This window comes from Staurois parvus, unplaced genomic scaffold (assembly GCF_062004578.1).
Source record: "Staurois parvus isolate SC_StPar_1 unplaced genomic scaffold, SC_StPar_1.0 ptg003246l, whole genome shotgun sequence".
Lineage (NCBI taxonomy): Eukaryota > Metazoa > Chordata > Amphibia > Anura > Ranidae > Staurois > Staurois parvus.
Genome location: NW_028321042.1, coordinates 47,144 through 68,220, shown reverse-complemented (window position 1 = coordinate 68,220; position 21,077 = coordinate 47,144). Strand labels below are relative to the sequence as shown.

At 48.9% G+C, this 21,077-nt stretch overlaps 1 protein-coding gene across 2 annotated transcripts in view; it reads left to right on the top strand.

Annotated features, from left to right (window-relative positions):
* MVP (major vault protein) overlaps positions 1–21,077 on the top strand; it is a 39,292-nt gene that overhangs the window by 2,744 nt on the left and 15,471 nt on the right. For both annotated transcript variants that reach the window (XM_089667415.1, XM_089667416.1), the window contains exons 2-9: positions 5,527–5,669; positions 7,953–8,148; positions 9,144–9,264; positions 10,678–10,809; positions 11,021–11,115; positions 14,534–14,770; positions 17,251–17,376; positions 17,462–17,620. In XM_089667415.1, coding sequence (XP_089523541.1) covers positions 5,548–5,669; positions 7,953–8,148; positions 9,144–9,264; positions 10,678–10,809; positions 11,021–11,115; positions 14,534–14,770; positions 17,251–17,376; positions 17,462–17,620 — 1,188 coding nt within the window. In that variant the 5' untranslated portion in view covers positions 5,527–5,547. The remainder of the gene's footprint in view (positions 1–5,526; positions 5,670–7,952; positions 8,149–9,143; positions 9,265–10,677; positions 10,810–11,020; positions 11,116–14,533; positions 14,771–17,250; positions 17,377–17,461; positions 17,621–21,077) is intronic.

The following is a 21,077-nucleotide window of genomic DNA, read 5'->3' as shown; positions in this document are numbered from 1 at the left end:
CTGCCCAGAAGCATGCTGATAGGAGGAGAGAGCAGAGAGATGAGCGAATCGCTGTGCTGCTTCTCCTGTCACTGTCCAGTCACAGGCTAGAGGGCGTGTCCAGGACACCTAGGCTCAGACTGATGACACCTAGTGGCAGAAAACAAGTGCTGCAGGGGAAAGCTCTGGATTGAAGGTGAATATTGCAGCAAATGCCAGTTTTGTATTATCTTTTAACAGTCTGTTCTATTTTATCTTCTCTTTGCCTGGAGTTCACATCTAAGGCTCCATTCACACTTGTGCGACTTGTGTGACTTTGGGGGTCCAAAGTCGCATGACAAGTCGCACCCCATGTTTCCCAATGAATACCATTCATTTCTGTGCAACTAAAAGTTGCAGCGACTTGAAAAGGAGTTCCTGCGCTACTTTTGTCCGACTTTCATGCAACTTAATAGCCATAGACTTCAATGTGAACCCTCCAAAGTCGCACCTGAATGATGTACATGAAACTTTGTACAGCACAAACAATCATCCTTGGTCAAAGCCAAAGTCGCCCTAAAGTCCCGCTCAGGGGCGGACTGACCATTCGAGCACTTGGGCACTGCCCGAGGGCCCGGGGTCAGTAGGGGGCCCCATGAAATGCCCCTGGTACACTTTTTTTTTTTATAGGCTTTTTTTAGTGTATTTTGAGTGTGGGAGAGGATACACGGGCCCCATGATCCCCCTATTGCTCGGGGGGCCCCATGAGTTGTCAGTCCGCCCCTGGTCCCGCTCATCCAAAGTTGCATCAAGTCGCACTGTAAAGTCACAATGAAAATCGCAGGATTTTGAAGTCACACAAGTGAGAATGAAGTTTAACTCTCGCTGTTTCCAAAAGGAAAAATAACTGAATGGAGTTAGTCTGGTCACACCGCTGCAACTTGTGTGCGATTTCAGGTGCCATCTCTGAAGATTTTATTGCGACTTGTGAAGATTTTTCTACCATTTCTTGCCATTTGCAGTGCGATTTCTATTCTATGTCTGTGAAATCGCAGCAACAGTGCAGGAAAAGTCATGGAAGAGCTACTTTAGAAATCGCTCATGTTAAGGCCCCGACGTTCACATTCATTACATGCGATATCAATTCACAAATCGCACCTGAAATCGCACCGGAGTGACCGGCACTGAGAGGTGAACATTTTCTGCATCTGAAATAGTTAACTTGTTGTTCTTTCTTCCTCCACCTTATGCAATACTTGAGATGTGACGCCCCCTGTAGGCGCCCACAGGACTCGCTGAGCAATCAGTTGGCTCTTCGTCATGATAGTACAGCTCATGGCTGAGCAATGCGACCCCGGGGCGAGCCAATGACAGACACTCACATGGCAGCTGCCTAATTATTGCAGTGTATGCCCACAACAAAAAAAACAATCGGCTTTGGATAGAGCGGGGAAGGATTAGTTGCTCAGTTGGATTTTTATGGCTGTCTGGGGCTCCCTGAGAGCGATTCCCCCTCACTTCCTGTCCTGGTGACAACAACTGCACCAGTTCTTTAATGGACCCCTGGATAGCAGATTTTCCCCCCCCCACTTCCTGTCTAGTAAAACGGTTGTCACCAGGACAGGAAGTGAGGGGGAGATTCTTTAATGGACCCCTGGATAGCAGATTTCCCCATACTTCCTGTCTAGTAAAACGGTTGTCACCAAGACAGGAAGTGAGGGGGAGATTCTTTATTGGGCCCTGGATAGCAGATTTCCCCTTACTTGCCTAGTAAAACGGAAACGATTTCACAGATATACAGATTCCCCCTTACTTGCCTAGTAAAACGGTTGTCACCAGGACAGGAAGTGAGGGGGAGTTTCTTTAATGGACCCCTGGATAGCGGATTTCCCTCCACTTCCTGTGTAGTAAAACGGTTGTCACCAGGACAGGAAGTGAGGGAGAGATTCTTTAATGGGCCCCTGGATAGCAGATTTCCCCCCACTTCCTGTCTAGTAAAACGGTTGTCACCAGGGCAGGAAGTGAGGGGGAGTTTCTTTAATGGAGCCCTGGCTAGCAACAAAAACCTGACAGGGATTCCTATCCTTCCTTACTCTATCCAATGCTGAAAAAAAATCGTTGTAGGTGGATCTCCAGCCTTCCAGTTGTAGCGGCTCCTCTCCTGGACTCTGATTTCACTGCACACTGTGAGCTGCTCACAATGTGCATTAGAAGCTGCAGGACATCAGAGCTCCGCCTCATTTCCTGGCTGGAGGACGCCCAGCATCATCTAGCGCTTTCCTCCCCAGCCTGCCTGTTCTGGACCCTCCCCTTTCATTCATTGGCTTTCAGTTCTTTCAATCATAGAGGCTCAGCATCACTAGTAGGCTTTACCTAATAAAGCCTGCCTAGGATCTGCCTGCATTGCATAGAGAAGTATAGAGACCTAGTGATGGTGTCACTGTTTACTGTCCCTGGCCCCTCCCCTTTCATTCATTGGCTTTAAGTTCTTTCAATCATAGAGGCTCAGCATCACTTGTAGGCGTTGCCTAATAAAGCCTGCCTAGGTACGCCCACTCCTCCACACTGACACCCACCTATCAAGGCATTTTGATATTTGCACAACTCCTCCCACTGCTGGCATCAGGACTGAGGGCCCTTGAGGGAAGTACTGGGGCGGGGTGCTGTGATGTTTTCAGGAAGCCATGTCCACCACCCTGCTGGCCCCTCCCACCCACCATGATCTGCATGCATTGCATAGAGAAGCATTGAGACCCAGTGATGGTGTCACTGGTTTGAAAATATAAAAGTTTTATTTAAAAAATGTCATTAGTATGTGGGGGGGGGGGGGACCAGATTAAACTTTAGCCTGTAGCAATCATTGTCATGTGCTGTCAGTCATCGGCAGGCTCTCCTACTTGCATCAAAAATACTGACCATGGCTAATGTGTGTACATGCGTCAATGTGCAGGATACGCCTGGCCGTGAATGGGCACCGCTGTAATCCGGGCCCTGGATATGTGCGTAGGTCATGTGACACCAGCTGTGTGCGCTCCATCATCCGATAAGTTACAGGAAGTGATGGCGGCCGTTCCCCTCCTCCGCTGGGATCTCCCTAACGTCTTCATCTGTCAGCATTCGCAGGCTGTGGGTGTGTCGCCCTTAAAGGGCCACTTTAGGGCTGCAGTCGGTGCCCTGATGGAGGAGGAGACATTGTGCTGATGGATGGCAGGGACTGGAGCTGCTGGGAAGGAGCCTCCATCCCATGGCTGGGCCTCTCTGCGCCTTGTTTTTTCCTCCCCATGTTCATGATCACACTCCCCATTTTACTTAGGGTTGCATGCCAAGTCACACCCTATTGTCCGCAATTAGAGGAGTCATATCGGTGCGGTTCTGACTTGGTCGGAGAGGTCATATCGGTGCGGTTCCGACTTGCTTGGGTCGGTCATATCGGTGCGGTTCCGACTTGCTTGGGTCGGTCATATCGGTGCGGTTCTGACTTGGTTGGGTCGGTCATATCGGTGCGGTTCTGACTTGCTTGGGTCGGTCATATCGGTGTGGTTCTGACTTGCTTGGGTCGGTCATATCGGTGCGGTTCTGACTTGCTTGGGTCGGTCATATCGGTGCGGTTCTGACTTGCTTGGGTCGGTCATATCGGTGCGGTTCTGACTTGCTTGGGTCGGTCATATCGGTGCGGTTCTGACTTGCTTGGGTCGGTCATATCGGTGCGGTTCTGACTTGCTTGGGTCGGTCATATCGGTGCGGTTCCGACTTGCTTGGGTCGGTCATATCGGTGCGGTTCCGACTTGCTTGGGTCGGTCATATCGGTGCGGTTCCGACTTGCTTGGGTCGGTCATATCGGTGCGGTTCCGACTTGCTTGGGTCGGTCATATCGGTGCGGTTCCGACTTGCTTGGGTCGGTCATATCGGTGCGGTTCTGACTTGGTCGGAGCGGTCATATCGGCGCGGTTCCGACTTGGTTGGGTCGGTCATATCGGTGCGGTTCTGACTTGGTTGGGTCGGTCATATCGGTGCGGTTCTGACTTGGTCAGAGCGGTCATATCGGTGCGGTTTCCGACTTGGTTGGGTCGGTCATATCGCCCCCCCCCCCCGTATTTCTTTCATGTTCGGTTTCCTTTAATCCCTTGGGTGATTGGAGTACATTGCCCGCCATTGCTGACCTACAACTGTGAGCCTCCTGGCAGTCATGTTGGTCTCCAGGCTTCGATACGTTCACACAGCTAATACGCAGATCAGGAGGTTGTCCGTTCAGGGAGGGAGAGCTACAGTGGCGTGATGGGTTATCTTTAGATACTTCAGCCTTGTTATGGATGGCTGCACATTGAACATTGTAAAGGGTTAATAACAGCGTGCCAGTAACTGTGTCTGAAGGTGAAGGATTTCCCTGGGTAGTCTCCCTGCCACACCCAGCTCTACTGTATACCTGACACTCCCCTGGACACATACCTGACACCTGTCTGCACACCTGACACTTACCTGCTGCAAACCTGACACCTCTCTGCACACCGGACACTTACCTGTCTTTGTATACCTGACACCTGTCTGCACACCGGACACTCGCCTGTCGTATACCTGACCCCTGTCTGCACACCGGACACTCGCCTGTCGTATACCTGACCCCTGTCTGCACACCGGACACTCGCCTGTCGTATACCTGACCCCTGTCTGCACACCGGACACTCGCCTGTCGTATACCTGACCCCTGTCTGCACACCGGACACTCGCCTGTCGTATACCTGACCCCTGTCTGCACACCGGACACTCGCCTGTCGTATACCTGACCCCTGTCTGCACACCGGACACTCGCCTGTCGTATACCTGACCCCTGTCTGCACACCGGACACTCGCCTGCCGCAAACCTGACCCCTGTCTGCACACCGGACACTCGCCTGCCGCAAACCTGACCCCTGTCTGCACACCGGACACTCGCCTGTCGTATACCTGACCCCTGTCTGCACACCGGACACTCGCCTGTCGTATACCTGACCCCTGTCTGCACACCGGACACTCGCCTGTCGTATACCTGACACCTGTCTGCACACCGGACACTCGCCTGTCACAAACCTTTTTCTGCTGTGCAAAGTCGCATGTACAACATTCAGATGCAACCCTTTGGAGGATTTGCATTGAAGTCTATGGCCCTTAAGTCGCATGAAAGTCGGCCCAAAGTAGTGCAGGAATTACGCTGCGACTTGAAATGGCAGAGCTATGAATGGCCCCCATTGGGAAACATGGGGGGGGGGGGGGGGCGACTTGTCATGTGACTTTAGACCCCGAAGTTGCATGACAAGTCGCATAAGTGTGAATGGAGCCCAAAACAATGCACCGCGATGCGCAGATCTCTCACCTCTGTACACTGTGATGCGTTACCACCCCTGTGCGCTGCAGTGCTGCATTGTGTTGGTCAGCCAAGGCAAGAGGAGACGCAGCGCCATTCGTATTATTATGTAAAAATATCCGGTAATGTCACAATGAAGTGTGAGAGTAAAGTTGGGCTGTTTAAAAAGAAAAAAAAAAAATAGAGAACAGGATAACAAGCAGATAATCCTTCATGTGTTCACCTTCCAGGTTCATCCTTCCGGCCTGACCATGAGTGAAGAATCCATCATCCGTATTCCCCCGTACCACTACATCCATGTGCTGGACCAGAACACCAACATAGCCCGCGTGGAGATCGGGCCCAAGACCTACATCCGCCAGGACAATGAGAGGTGAGTTCCCCTTTGGGGTCCAGGTACCACCGCATCAAAGAAACATTATAATCTTTTCATGGCGGGAAACCCCTCATAATGGGCACAGCGGGTGTACAGACTCGGGAACTCAGCACAGGGATGGTGGGAACCCCTCATAATGGGCACAGCGGGTGTACAGACTCGGGAACTCAGCACAGGGATGGTGGGAACCCCTCATAATGGGCACAGCGGGTGTACAGACCTGGGAACTCAGCACAGGGACGGTGGGAACTCCTCATAATGGGCACAGCGGGTGTACAGACCCAACTCAGCACGGGGATGGTGGGAGACCCTCATAATGGGCACAGCGGGTGTACAGACCTGGGAACTCAGCACAGGGACGGTGGGAACTCCTCATAATGGGCACAGCGGGTGTACAGACCCAGGAACTCAGCACAGGGACGGTGGGAACTCCTCATAATGGGCACAGCGGGTGTACAGACCTGGGAACTCAGCACAGGGATGGCGGGAACCCCTCATAATGGGCACAGCGGGTGTACAGACCTGGGAACTCGGCACAGGGACGGTGGGAGACCCTCATAATGGGCACAGCAGGTGTACAGACCTGGGAACTCAGCACAGGGATGGCGGGAACCCCTCATAATGGGCACAGCGGGTGTACAGACCCGGGAACTCCGCACAGGGATGGCGGGAACCCCTCATATTGGACACAGCGGGTGTACAGACTGGTAGCATTGGCATTGGTATACATTAAAAAAAGTGTAAAGCAGCAGGAGATTTGTTTCCTGGGTATATAACTCATACAAATAATACCACAATTGGGAGCCGTCTGTGAGACTCTACATGAATTATTCATCTTCGGATTCTAGGATCCGCGTCTCTCCTATAGACCGTAATGTACTGATGATGACAGACCTGAGATGGATACATTCTATATACATTGGCTGTGGACTCTGCTGCCTCGGCATTTTGCTGATCAATGGTGCCATATTGATTGTTCAATGGGAAATGCTCCGTGGATCGTGTGTTTTGTATAGGACATCATCTTTGCTGTGTGGTTGGGTTTGCCATGTTAAGCATCCGCCCCCGCAGTAGCTTAAGAGTAGCTATAGCAGCCAGACACCTGATATGGGGCCCGGGGTAGGAAAGGGGTCTCCTTAGGGAGGCTGTATAGTCATAAGAGCCCAGGAGGCTTCTATGAGGCTTGGAGTGGGAAAGGGGCATTATTATGGAGGCTGTATGGCGATAGCAGTCTGTGTGGCTGCTCTGGGACCTGGGGTGGGAGGGGGTACCTTTTTTAGGGACGCTGTATAGCCATAGCAGCCAATACAGCTGCTATGGGGCCTAGGGTAGAAGGAGGGCCCATTCAGGGAGGCTGATTAGCCACAGCAGCTCATGTAACTGCTGTGGGGCCTGGGGTAAGAGGAGGGGTCCCATTAGGGAGGCCGTATAGCCATATGAGCCCAGGCATCTGCTATGGGGCCTGGCATAGGAGGGGACCCCATTAAGGAGGCTGTATAGCCAAGAGATTCACACATCTGCTCTGGGGCCTGGGATAGGACGGGAGGCTGTATAGCCAAGAGATTTGCACATCTGCTTAGGAGCCTGGCTTAGGACGGGACCCCATTCAGGAGGCTGTATAGCAATGAGATTCACACATCTGCTATGGAGCCTGGGATAGGAGGGGACATCTTCTCTGGGGCCTGGGATAGGAGGGGACCCCATTAGGGAGGCTGTAAAGCCAAGAGATTCACACATCTGCTATGGGGCCTGGGATAGGAGGGGACCCCATTAGGGAGGCTGTAAAGCCAGGAGATTCACACATCTGCTATGGGGCCTGGGATAGGAGGGGACCCCCTTAGGGAGGCTGTATAGCCAAGAGATTCACACATCTGCTATGGGGCCTGGGATAGGAGGGGACCCCATTAAGGAGGCTGTATAGCCATGAGATTCATGCATCTGCTATGGGGCCTGGGATAGGAGGGGACCCCATTAAGGAGGCTGTATAGCCAAGAGATTCATGCATCTGCTATGGGGCCTGGGATAGGAGGGGACCCCATTAGGGAGGCTGTAAAGCCAAGAGATTCATGCATCTGCTATGGGGCCTGGGCTCGGAGGAGACCCCATTAGGGAGGCTGTATAGCCATAGCACTCCTCTGCAGCTGCCCTAATGCCCAGGCAGTAACTACATCTGAGGGGACGCAGTCCCTGATCATTTCCCGGCTCATGAATATCCTTTTTGTATTGCTGATATTGATACAATTTTGTTGCTTGGTCATAAATTGCGTTCTTGTTGCGCAGGGTGCTCTTCCGTCCAGTCTGTATGGTGATGGTGCCACCCCGCCACTACTGCGTGATTCAGAACCCGGTGCTGAGGGACGATACCCGAGCCGTAGAGTTCGATAACGTCGGACAGGCCAAACTGCGACATGGAGACCAGGAGATCCGACTGACCCAGGATCCCTTCCCCCTTTACCCGGGGGAGGAGTTACAGCTGGTACGTCCTCTGCGTTTCCAAGACCTCCCTTAAAATGGTGATGTCACATGGTACCAGGAGATGGCTACCATGGTTGAAATGGGCACCATGCACCCTTTCAAATGGGGCTTCAACCAAAAGGATTAATTTCATGGTGAAGATTTACAAGATCTCCTATGTGTAAAAATATAGCTAATTGTGCAGGTTCAGGATTCGGATCCAGCAATATAAGGAGCAACTCCTAGTTTGGCCATTGCAACATCCGCATGAGAACCTGGTCATAACAGGAAAAAAAAAATCTTTTACTGGCTTGTCTTCCCATATGATGAATTTTCCTGAAGGACACTAATTGGGAGATGATCACAGAATGAACTGGCTTCATGAGGTCTGATCCTAAAGCAGCTGTGGCACTCCTTCCTCCCCATAGGCGGCAATGTCTCACTGTAGCTGGCTTGTTCTCTCTACCATGAATTGCTTGGTGTTTAATGATTAACAAAGTAAAAGGTCCGCAATGTTTGTGGACACTGATGAGTGAAGCACACATCTCAGGCACATCTTCTTAAACATCTAAAGAGACATGTATGTGTGTGCACACCCAGGGGCGGACTGATAACATATGGGGCCCCCGGGCAATAAGGTATCATGGGGCCCGTGTCCTTGCCCACACTCAAAGCACACCCAAAAAACCCCTATAAAAGGTACCAGGGGCATTTCATGGGGCCCACTACTGACCCCGGGCCCTCAGGCAGTGCTCGAATGGTCAGTCCGGCCCTGTGCACACCCCATTCACATTTACTTCTGTGTTACCACCCATGTTGAGGTGGACATCGTTGCGATGCTCTTTGATGTCTGTAGTGAGACTGTGCAGATCTTGGGGTTCATTAAACTGTGGAGATCTCCCTGCCTATAGCCAACCAAATCCAAAGCTCTGTAGTTGGAATTTGAACGTATGAGAATTTTTGATGATTCACAGTAGGTCATGTCTGGGTCCTGTATGTTTTTCCTTTCTGATATAGAATGTCCGACCGCTGACCGTGGTCCTCGCCAACACTGCGCTGCACCTGAAAGCGCTGCTGGACTTTGAAGATGACAGCGAGAAGTTTGTGGCGGGCGATGAGTGGCTGTTTGAAGGCCCAGGTAAGGAACTTTAATAATTCCTGGGGGCACCAACAGTGTGACCTCCCCATTGGATTCACACTTCTTGACCATGGTGACCATTGCAGAAGAAAGTGGTGGTGTCATGCTCCAAAAGTGTGATCTCCCCATGGGATTCTCTCTTCTTCCTAGACATAGTTGCCATTGCAAAGGCAAGTGATGTTGTCAGCTCCAACAGTGAGATCTCCCCATGGGATTCACACTTCTTAACCATGGTGGCCATTGCAAAGGCTAGTGTTTGGTCTGATGCTCCAACAATGAGATCTCCCAAGTGGGATTCTCACTTCTTCTCAGCCATGGTTGCCATTGCAAACAGTGAGTTCTTCCCATGGGATTTGCACTGGTGGCCATTGCAAAGGCAAGTGATGGTGTCATGCTCCAACAATGAGATCTCCCCAGTGGGATTCTCGCTTCTTCTCAGCCATGGTTGCTATTGCAAAGGCAAGTGATGGTGTCACGCTCCATCAGTGAGATCTCCCCAATTTAATTCCCACTTCTTAGCCATGGTGGCCATTGCAAAGGCAAGTGTTGGTGTCATGCTCCAACAATGAGCTCACCCAGTGAGATTCTCACTTCTTCTCAGCCATAGTTGCCATTGCAAAGGCTAGTGATGGTGTCTCACTCCAACAGTGAGATCTTCCCATGGGATTCACATTTCTTAACCATGGTGACCATTTCAAAGGTAAGTGATGGTGTCATGATCCAACAGTGAGATCTCCCCAATGGGATTCTCACTTCTTAGCCACAGTGGCCATTGCAAAGGCAAGTGATAGGGTCATGCTCTCAACAGTGAGCTCTCCCCTTGGGATTTACACTGGTGGCCAGCGCAAAGGCAAGTGATGGTGTCCTGCTCAAACATTTGATATCTCCCCAGTGGGTTTCTTGCTTCTTAGCCATGGTTGGCATTGCAAAGGCAGTCACGAAGGAGTCACGGTCCAAAGAGAGGCATCTCCACAATGCGATTCCCACTTCTTAACCATGGTTGCCATTGCAAAGGCAGTCATGATGGATTCACAGTCCAAAGAGAGGAATCTCCCCAATGCGATTCCCACTTCTTAACCATGGTGGCCATTGCAAAGACAAGTGATGGATTCACAGTCCAAAGAGAGGAATCTCCCCAATGCGATTCCCACATCTTAACCGTGGTGGCCATTGCAAAGACAAGTGGTGGTGTCACACTTCAACATTGTGACAGTTGGTTATGGCTTAACTGGAAGAAATGAAGAACCAACTGCATGGAACTCCTCCCACTTTGCTTCTTGGGGCGATGTAGAAGCAGCAAGTGCTTCACCCTACCAGTACTGGCGCACAAAGTGAATTATCAGCCAATTTTTCTTTCTTAATCAATGTCTGAATTAGAGATGGATCTTCCTTTCTGAAATCTCACCCTGCCAGGTACCTACATCCCCCGGAAGGAGGTAGAGGTGGTTCAGACCTTCCAAGCGACTGTTATCCGCCACAACCAGGCCATCCGCCTTCGTGCCCGCAAGGAATGCCAGGACAGGGAGGACCATGCCCGGGTCACCGGTCAGTACCCATCTGCCATTATTTATTGCATGTGATGATCCAAGTCAATGCCTCCAAGTTATGAGTTTTGTACAGCCTAAATGTCAGCTGGAGGTGCCGATCTATTATTTCTGGGCATTGCAAAAACATTTTTAAATAAAATTCTATAACTTTTTTAATTTGAATGCTGCTCAGTTTCCCACCATTGATTGGCTGCCTCTCTATTTCGCAGGGGAGGAGTGGCTGGTGAAGAAGGTTGGTGCCTATCTCCCGGGTGTGTATGAAGAAGTCGTGGATGTTGTGGACGCTTTTGTCTTAACCGACAAGGTAAATGATGACCATTGTGGACTGTACGTAGGTCCGCCATGACCAGTGTTTTCGGTGAGTGGGACTGCTGTGGGGTAATTACTCACCTCTACCTCCTGGTGGCTGGATTACTGAATAACACCAACATTCTTAAGGGCTGGGGGCTAAAAAAAAAAAGACGAATAACCCCAAAAAAGAAACCTCACCATAGCACAGGTGAAATCCAGATATTTGGGAGGGAAAATATTATTTTTCAGAAGAGCTCCACTTCTTCTCGGTAAAAAGCTTCAGTCAGTGACTTTGCCTATCCTAAGATTGGGTTGTCAGCCTGCTGCAGTCAGGAGGAAGCATTTCCTCGGTCTCCTCTCCCCCAGTGTCAGAGACAGGGGTCGATAATCACTGAGAAGAGGTCAATCCAAGGGATTTCAGGAGCATACCTGAGGATAGAGAGGCGGGGCGTAGCAGACAACTGTGGATTGTAACTGTCAGGGATGAAGGTGCGCATCCATTGAGGGAGGACAATCCAGGTGATGTAGGAGCATTCTGGAGGCTGCGGGGAGACGCAGGTGTTGGAGGTGCACAGGGGTGCACTTGGAGGCAGAGGGAACACTAGAAAGCATGGAGATACAGGGGTGCCCTGGAGACACAGGGGGCATTTTACATCACAGGGGACACCTAAAGCACAGAGTGCACTTGGAGTCATGGGACACTCTGGAAACACAGGGTTGCACTCAAAACAAGGGGAGCACTAGGGAACACAGAGGCATACAGAGGGCACTTGGGGGCACCACATCACGGGTAGATGCAGATAATACAGGAGCATTCCGGAGGCTGCATACAGACACAGGTGTCTCAGAGGCATACGGGGGCACACTGGAGACACAGGGATGTATTTTGGGACATGAGGTACACTTAGTTATAGGGGAACACAGGAGCCACAAAGGACACTGGAGACACAGGGGGGCACTTGGGACACTGGGTGCAGTTAAAGTTACAGGGATGCATAGGGCACACTGGGGACACGGGGCATTTGGAAAACCAGGGCACATAAAATAAAGACCTTCTGTTTATGAAATACGGCTTTGCATGTGATCTGGGAGCACTATCATGGTAGCGAACACCCCTGAACTTCATACCATGTAGCAAGTTGAGAAGCTACAGCCAGGGGCTGATCTGTGTCAGACATTTTGTATGCATTTAAATGATTGTGCCATCTCTTAGCCGGCATCTCTGTACAAACAATACTGTGAACTCTGATTTTCAGTTGTGTATTAAATGATGGTCGCAGATAGTTGCTCGGCGCTCCAAATGAGTCACAACGCAGATAGAAGAAGCAAAATTAGGAACTTGCATGCTTTTGGACAGAGTTGCTGGCTAATCAGGATGATCCCAGGATCTGGCTTCAAGGCTCAAATCTATGGCTGCTGCTGACTGACAGGAGTGGAATCTGCGTTGCTCTCAGCAGTCAGAGTGGGGAGCAGAGAACACCGTCTTTTGTGCAGCAGGTGCCGGGGGCTGGAAGGTTCTGTATACAGAAGTGTAATAATTGCACATGGCGGCACACATGATAATCGCTCAGTTGGTTCTTTAAGCAAAATGTGATAAGAATGATATTCAGAATCTGAAATATAGAAAGCGTTGTCACAGTGACCTGCGATCCAGGTGTGTCTCCCCAGCCACTGTCTCATTGATCTTTGTACAGGAAGAGAGCATTTTATTGCCTGACATCACTAGGCCGACATATAATCTGAAGATCTGGCTAGTAAAGGACCAATTTCACAGTGATAACCTCGCAGGTCCCAAGTCCATCTGCCCCCTCGCCCCGACACACACCCAGCTATGTATAGACTGATTATACAGATACAGCCGAGTTACATTATCAGTCTATGGATTTATAATTGTGTTCCAAAAAGAAAAAATCCGTCTATAATTCAGCCACTGTCCCTGTCTTCCCTGCCAAGATGGATCCAATCCCGCGTGTGTGCGACCTAATCAAATGTATGGGGCTACGTGCAATACACACGGGGTGGTAGTGCGGTCCTTACAGGGTTAAAACAGGCGTGTCTCCCAGCCACCTTTCAACTTCCCTCGTGATCCACAGCGGAACGCTTATCAGAGGGCAATGCAAGCAAAAACAAGTCTTTAGGCTAGAATAACGTGTGTGTGTGTCAGGAACACGCTCACAAAATTGCTTTCCCGATATGTGGAGAAATACATTGCACTTTAGCAAGTGTGTGAGTGTGCCATTAAAGTGTTACTGGACTCCGGACCCTGCATTCACTATATCCGCTCTCCCCGGACCCCGCATTCACTATATCCGCTCTCCCCGGAACCCGCATTCACTATATCCGCTCTCCCCGGACCCTGCATTCACTATATCCGCTCTCCCCGGACCCTGCATTCACTATATCCGCTCTCCCCGGACCCCGCATTCACTATATCCGCTCTCCCCGGACCCCGCATTCACTATATCCGCTCTCCCCGGACCCCGCATTCACTATATCCGCTCTCCCCGGACCCCGCATTCACTGTATCCGCTCTCCCCGGACCCCGCATTCACTATATCCGCTCTCCCCGGACCCCGCATTCACTATATCCGCTCTCCACGGACCCCGCATTCACTGTATCCGCTCTCCCCGGACCCCGCATTCACTGTATCCGCTCTCCCCGGACCCCGCATTCACTGTATCCGCTCTCCCCGGACCCCGCATTCACTGTATCCGCTCTCCCCGGACCCCGCATTCACTGTATCCGCTCTCCCCGGACCCCGCATTCACTGTATCCGCTCTCCCCGGACCCCGCATTCACTGTATCCGCTCTCCCCGGACCCCGCATTCACTGTATCCGCTCTCCCCGGACCCCGCATTCACTGTATCCGCTCTCCCCGGACCCCGCATTCACTGTATCCGCTCTCCCCGGACCCCGCATTCACTGTATCCGCCCTCCCCGGACCCCGCATTCACTATATCCGCTCTCCCACAGTACACAGAACATGGAAAAGTTAGATGGAAATCTTAGTAAATATAAACTGCTAAATACCTTTTTTCTCATCAGCAGTATATAGGAGTCTTGTGAAAGAGGTCCGGCCCCCAGAAAGTCAGAAGGACAGTAAACTGGCCCTTTGTTTGGAAAGTTTGGAGACCCCTGATGTAAAGGAATGTGGCATCCCAACGCTGTACACCCATGTGTGTCATTGCTGCCTTTAGGCCTCGCCCACTAAACACCAGATAACTGTCACTGTTCAGCCATAAATGAAATGAAATGTTTTCGGCCAAATAATTTGTATACAAAGACAGGGCAGCTATGAGATCTTTAATTATTTTTTTCTTAATCCATGACAAGATAAAGTGGATTGTCCCTTTAACAGATGGTGTTCATATCACAACTATAGTTTTGGTCTTGCTTCCCCTTACATTTTTTTTTTTTCTTCATGTTGTAGAAAGCTCTGCACATCCGCGCCACCAAGACGTTCCGCGATGAGAAGGCTAATTTGCGCCGTACGGGAGAAGAGTGGCTGGTGACCATGGACGACACTGAAGCCTACATCCCCAATGTGTATGAGGAGGTGGTGGGGGTGGTGGACATCACCACTATGAATAGCCGTCAGTACTGCGTTATCCTGGATCCGGTGGGCGCCGATCGCAAGCCACAACTTGGACAGAAGAGGGTTGTCAAGGTGGGAGAGAGGGCAGCCTGGCTTGGCTTGTAAAACTGTGATGTAAAGTCAGGGTTTGGCCATAAACGCATTGATGGCCCCGCAGGTTGGTGGTAAGATTGTCCTTTAGGTCAAAGGCAATGCGAATTTGCAGAAGGAAAGACCTGTTACTAGCAGTGCCCAGACATAACATTGGGCAGTTACATGCAGTTGTTTTGGGTCTCGGCCGCAGTAAAGTTAATATCTCAAACCATCTCAGTTAGGACCTGCATCCCACTTATTAGGTCCACCTCTTCCTTTAGGCCTGGTTCACACCTATGCATTTTTTGGTGCTTTTTGCAGAAACTCACTACAGTCCATTTAACATGGTTTTCAAAAACACAGCGGCTGAAAATGCATAGATGTGAATAGGGTCATGGACACTTTTGCTCGCAGCAGATTGCAGCTCACATTGGTGTGAACCAGGGCTTAGTCTCTTTCTCTGCCATATTCTAACATGCTAAATAGCTAGCAAATTCATTGCCATCCTCAGTGCAAACTATGATATGCTGATGGACCCTCTGATGAAGTCACGTGGGCATGACGCAACGCGTAAGGGCAGACGAGAATTCATAGAAATCTATTCCCTCCACTATTCCTAAAAGGGACCCTAGCTCTGGTTTGGTACACTGTTGAAAATCCAAAAAGCGTCTAATTACCACCAGATGGCTGTTGATTGAAAGAATATGATACCCATTTGATTTTACAAATTGCATTTTCCTTCTGAGGTGAGAGTTCTGTGAGCACTGAGGTGACACAAGCCACATGATATTTATTACTTCACTTGATGGTGTTTTGTGATAATAGCACATGAAGAAAACACAGGAATAATTGATCATTTATTGACCATTTCACTTGTATGGACTTATTTTTGAACATTTGATGTAAGGAATATTATTTTCTTTCTTTATTTAGCATCGCAGCATTTTATTTTTATATATATATATATATATATATATATATATTTCATATTCTCTATCCCATTGTATAGTCGCTGTAACTGACCAAAATCTAACGGGATTGGGCAACCAACAATGTGAGGAGCCTAGTACCAGGAACGCTCCTTCATCTGCTGATCATCCTGGAGATCCATTGAGGATGATTATAACAATTCAGATTTTTCTTTGGGGACCTTTTGTTGGGTAGAACAGGAAATAGGCTTGGCCCGTGTGGACAGATTGTATTGCTGCCTTGTCGTAACTTAAGTCCCAATAGCAGTCTTGTAGGTGCAGCGTGGTGCGATGGCGGTGAACGCATTGAGTCCGGTGGCAATTAACAAAACTTGTATTGGAGGAACGGCTCAAAGATACAAACAGCCCAGCAAAAAGGCACTCAGCTGGGAGCACTCACAGTTCTATGCAATAATGTAGAATGGAGCAGGTTTTGATGCACCAACAGCGTCTGTCTCCAAGGGTGGAGTGCAGCCTGGCCAGTCTGGGGAAGATTCCTAGGAATGATAGTGTGTACCTATCCTGTCCTTACTTGTCCAGAACCTTTCCCTACCACTATCCATTTTCCCTGACAGATGGGTAACCTGTCCCTACACTGTCCACTTACAAAATTGCGCATCAAGCCCTGCAGTCGGGGTCCTAAATAGATTCTGCCTGACCCAAGATGGCCTCCAGAGTCACATAGGACCGCACCAGCCAACCGAATCGCTTCCCAGTCACCCAGAAAACCATAGAGGACTAAGTTCCCTCTGACTTCTTCTCCCACTGCAATGCTGCTGTGGTTTGAGCGCCACCTACAGTGGAGAAAAGAGACTACACCTGCTTATAGTCTAACCAAGGCAATGGGACTTTCACAACTGTTGATAGACCTCAACCTCCTAACTCTTGACCAGAAACTCAACCACACCAGAAGCTAGCACAAAGCCTTCTAGGAACTTGGCAGAAGCAGAGCTTCAGTTTGCATTGACCTGTGTTTCCAATGGTCACTTGGAGAGACCTAGAATTGGGCAACACAATGATTGGTCAGCACAATGTTTGGCATGCTCTCCGCCAGCAATGAGATACTGATTTAACTTGTCCTGGTGGAATAGTTGCTATATTGATCAAAGTTAATGCTTCTATGTATGGGATTGTGCAACCAACAATGGAGAAGGGTACCTGGTGCTAAGCTCCTCACATCTACTGATCATCCTGGAGCTCTTTAGATGGCAACCATAATGGTTTCTCTTTTCTTCTAGGTCCCTTGTGAGGTAGCACAGGAATTACACCTGATCCTTGAGGACAGGTTGCATTGCTGTCTTGTCTCAGGTCCCATCATAAGGCCATGACTAAGCCAACTGTTTGTAGGCCATATCTTCCAATTCTTGACCACAAATTCAACCAGAATTAAACAGAGCGCATTAGGAACTGAACAGTAGAAGACCTCCACTTTTTATGGACCTTATTCATTGTCTTCCTGTATTTGCAGCTCTGCTATGTGGTCATCATACTAACATAGATCTTCATTTGCAGGGTGAGAAGTCCTTTTTCCTGCAGCCAGGTGAGAGTCTAGAAGAAGGAATCCAAGATGTCTACATCCTGTCCGAGGAGGAAGGATTGGTGCTCCGAGCCCTGCAGGTTCTGGAGGAGAAAGATGAGGTACTGTAGTGCCATTTTTGGTACAGATTTATATCTCGTACTTCAGGTGTCCAGAGCCTAACTATTGTCCTGTGTTACCTGCCAGGATGGAAATATTGTTGAGCGGAAGCCTGGTGACCGCTGGATGATTCGAGGCCCGCTAGAGTATGTGCCACCGGTGGAGGTGGAGGTTTTGATTAGGAGGGACTCCATACCTCTGGATGAAAATGAAGGCATCTACGTACGAGACATCAAGACTGGAAAGGTGAGAACAGCCTGGTAAAAGTTTGGAAGCATTGTCGGGTTTGTATTGCTGTATGTGTCTCCACAGTGGAGATTCATCCTCTCTTCCTGTCCTAGTCACAACGTTGTCACCTGGACAGGAAGTGAGACGGAATCTTTCCAATAAGAAGAGAACAGCAATTCTTCATTAGTAAAGTTAGGGAAGGTTAGAACCCATATCAGGATTTTTGCTCTTTACTCCCTGTGCTAGCAGCAATGTTGTCGCCATACTGGGAAGTGAGGAAAATCTATATAGAGAGGCTGGAGAGAGCAATAAAAAGATGAATGATCCAACCCTTCCCCCGCTGTGCTGAAAAGTGAAAAACAAACTTTGGCTGAAGTTAAAGTGTAAATCGTCACTGGCACAACATCCCAACATCTGGCCATTGTAGTTTGTCGCCATTTCATAGGCGCACGCAAATTTAAGGTTTGGCATGTTTGGTATCTATTTACTCAGCGCAACCTCATTTTTTATATGTTACCAAAAGTTTGGGTAATTTCTTGCATTTGTTTGCCCCAAAAATTCTCTTTAGCGTGTGTGTTTGTTTTTTTTTTTTGTTTCCTAGACCTTTTGAGGTAATATTGTGTGACTTAAAAAATGTAAACTACCAATATTTTATTATCTAGGGCGGGTGTCGGCAACCCGCGGCTCCAGAGCCGCATGCGGCTCTTTTTCATCTTTGCTGCGGCTCCGGAGCACACTGCCCACCAGGTGACAGGCAATAGGGTTTCAGTGGTCGGCAAGCCGCGGATCGCAAGCCACATGCGGCTCTTCTGTGTGCCGGGCGCCCGCTCCCCTCCCTCCTCTCGGGCGGCCGCCTCAAAAGTCAGGACTCTTTTAATCCGGCCCGCGGAGCGTGGAACATTAGCTGTCAGGATGTAGGCGGGGCAGCCAGGATGTAGGCGGGGCAGCGTGACGAACTCCTCTCACAGTCCGCCCTGAAGACCGGAACACAGCGCGGGAACACAGCGAGAGGAACGCGCGGAGCAAAGGTAAGTGAATTGAGACAATATGGGGAATTAATTACTATAGGAGGGATGAATTACTATGGGGGATGAATTACTATATGGAGGATTAATTACTATATGGGGGATGAATTACTATAGGGGATGAATTATTATATGGAGGATTAATTACTATGGGGGATGAATTACTATAGGGGGAATGAATTACTATGGGGGATGAATTACTATATGGGGGATGAATTACTATGGGGGATGAATTATTATATGGAGGATTAATTACTATGGGGGATGAATTACTATATGGGGGATGAATTACTATATGGGGGATGAATTACTATATGGGGGATGAATCACTATATGGGGGATGAATTACTATATGGGGGATGAATTACTATATGGGGGATGAATTACTATATGGGGGATGAATTACTATATGGGGGATGAATTACTATGGGGGATGAATTACTATATGGGGGATGAATTACTATATGGGGGATGAATTACTATATGGGGGATGAATTACTATATGGGGGATGAATTACTATGGGGGATGAATTACTATATGGGGGATGAATTACTATGGAGGATGAATTACTATATGGGGGATGAATTACTATGGAGGATGAATTACTATATGGAGGATGAATTACTATATGGGGGATGAATTACTATAGAGGGGATGAATTACTATAGGGGGGATGAATTACTATGGGGGATGAATTACTATGGAGGATGAATTACTATATGGGGGATGAATTACTATGGGGGATGAATTACTATATGGGGGATGAAGCTAACTGCACGATCCTTTATATAGCATTAAGGTAAGAAACAATATATGCAGTGTCGGATTTGTTTTAAATGTTGCAATGGTTTTGCGGCTCCCAGTCTTTTTTTTCCCTTCGGAAACGGGTCCAAGTGGCTCTTTATGTCTTAAAAGTTGCAGACCCCTGATCTAGGGTGTCTGCTTTCAGAAAATATATAATATTTGGGGGGGAGGGGGGGGTTGTGTAATCTTCAGGCCTAAAATAATTATTTAAACGTGCGCAAAAAAAATGCAAAAACAGCTCTGGCAGAGAACGGGTTAAGCCAATCATCAAGGAATGTGATGTTGATTGTCTATGAAGAAGATGAGAAGTGTGGAAGTTGTGGCCCCCACCCTGTTCAAGTTGCATAATCCCATCCTTGGTGTCAGGAGGTCTGCGCATGTGTCAATCCTTCTCTTCAGCTTTGCAGACTTCTTGACCCTCAAGGATGGGCTGATATAACTAGAACAGGGGGGGTTCTGCAACTTTCTCAACCCACTCCTCTTCTTGGTCAATCAGCATCTTCCTTGACATATTCCATGTTGATTGGATGAAGGTGTCTGTGCTACCTGTGTGGCTATAAATGCTGGGGCATGTTGCTGACACTCGTTGGAACAGAAGCAATGGCTTGGAGAAGTCCACATGAATGTGACTAACGCCTACTAACTTTGCTCGATGGGTTCAGTCTTGCACAGATCCACTTGCACCCCTCAGCATGTCAGATATTTATTTTATTTTAGGTACTTTATATAGCACCGTCAATTTCCGCAGTGCTTTTACACGTGTGTGTGTGTGTTTGTGTGTTTTCACATCAGTCCCTAACCCTCAAGGGGTGTACAATCTAAGGTCCCTAACTCACATTCATACATACACATACTAGGGACAATTTAGACAGGAGCCAATTCACCTACCAGCATGTCTTTGGAGTGTGGGAGGAATCTGGAGTACTCCAGGCAGGTGGTGCCGTGGTTGGGATTCGAACCAACAACTCTAGTACTGCCAGTCAGAAGGTGCTACCCACTTAGCCACTGTGACTCCATATGAGCATTGACTGTCTCCCACACATAAGAGGTTCAGCTGTTGTCACTCCACTCCTGGGGACAGGAATAGCCCAGTACAGGACCACAAGGGAAGTCCCCAGACTGCTGAATCCTCAGAAGGATTGGTGTCACTCATCACTAAAACAGATTATTCGCACGTTCAAATTATTTCTTACTATTTTGTATGACGAATTCTATGGCCTGCAGTTCGCTACTTTAAAAAGACACAAAATCATCTTTACAGTCAATGCTTTATTGTGATTGGCTGTGCTATGCCGCCACTGGAATCCCAGTAATTACCAGTTAATCCTGATCATTCACAGTAGTAACAGCTGCAGCTACAGCAAGGGGGAAAAAAAAAAAGAATGGTAGCTCTATACAGACTTCTAAGGCTAGGTCTGAGCTGTGAGGACACATGCAAAAATTCACATGTTGCGCACTGGGGTGCTACAGTGAGATTAATTCTTAATTGCGCCGTATGCACTTTGCCAGTGCACATGTGTTGTGGTGCGCTGCCTTTTCAAAAAACCATAGATATTCAATGTGAGGAAATGTCACCAGCACACCAAGGATTCCTCATGCAGGTCCAAAGTTATACCCCATGGTCACATAGTGCGAATACATAAAG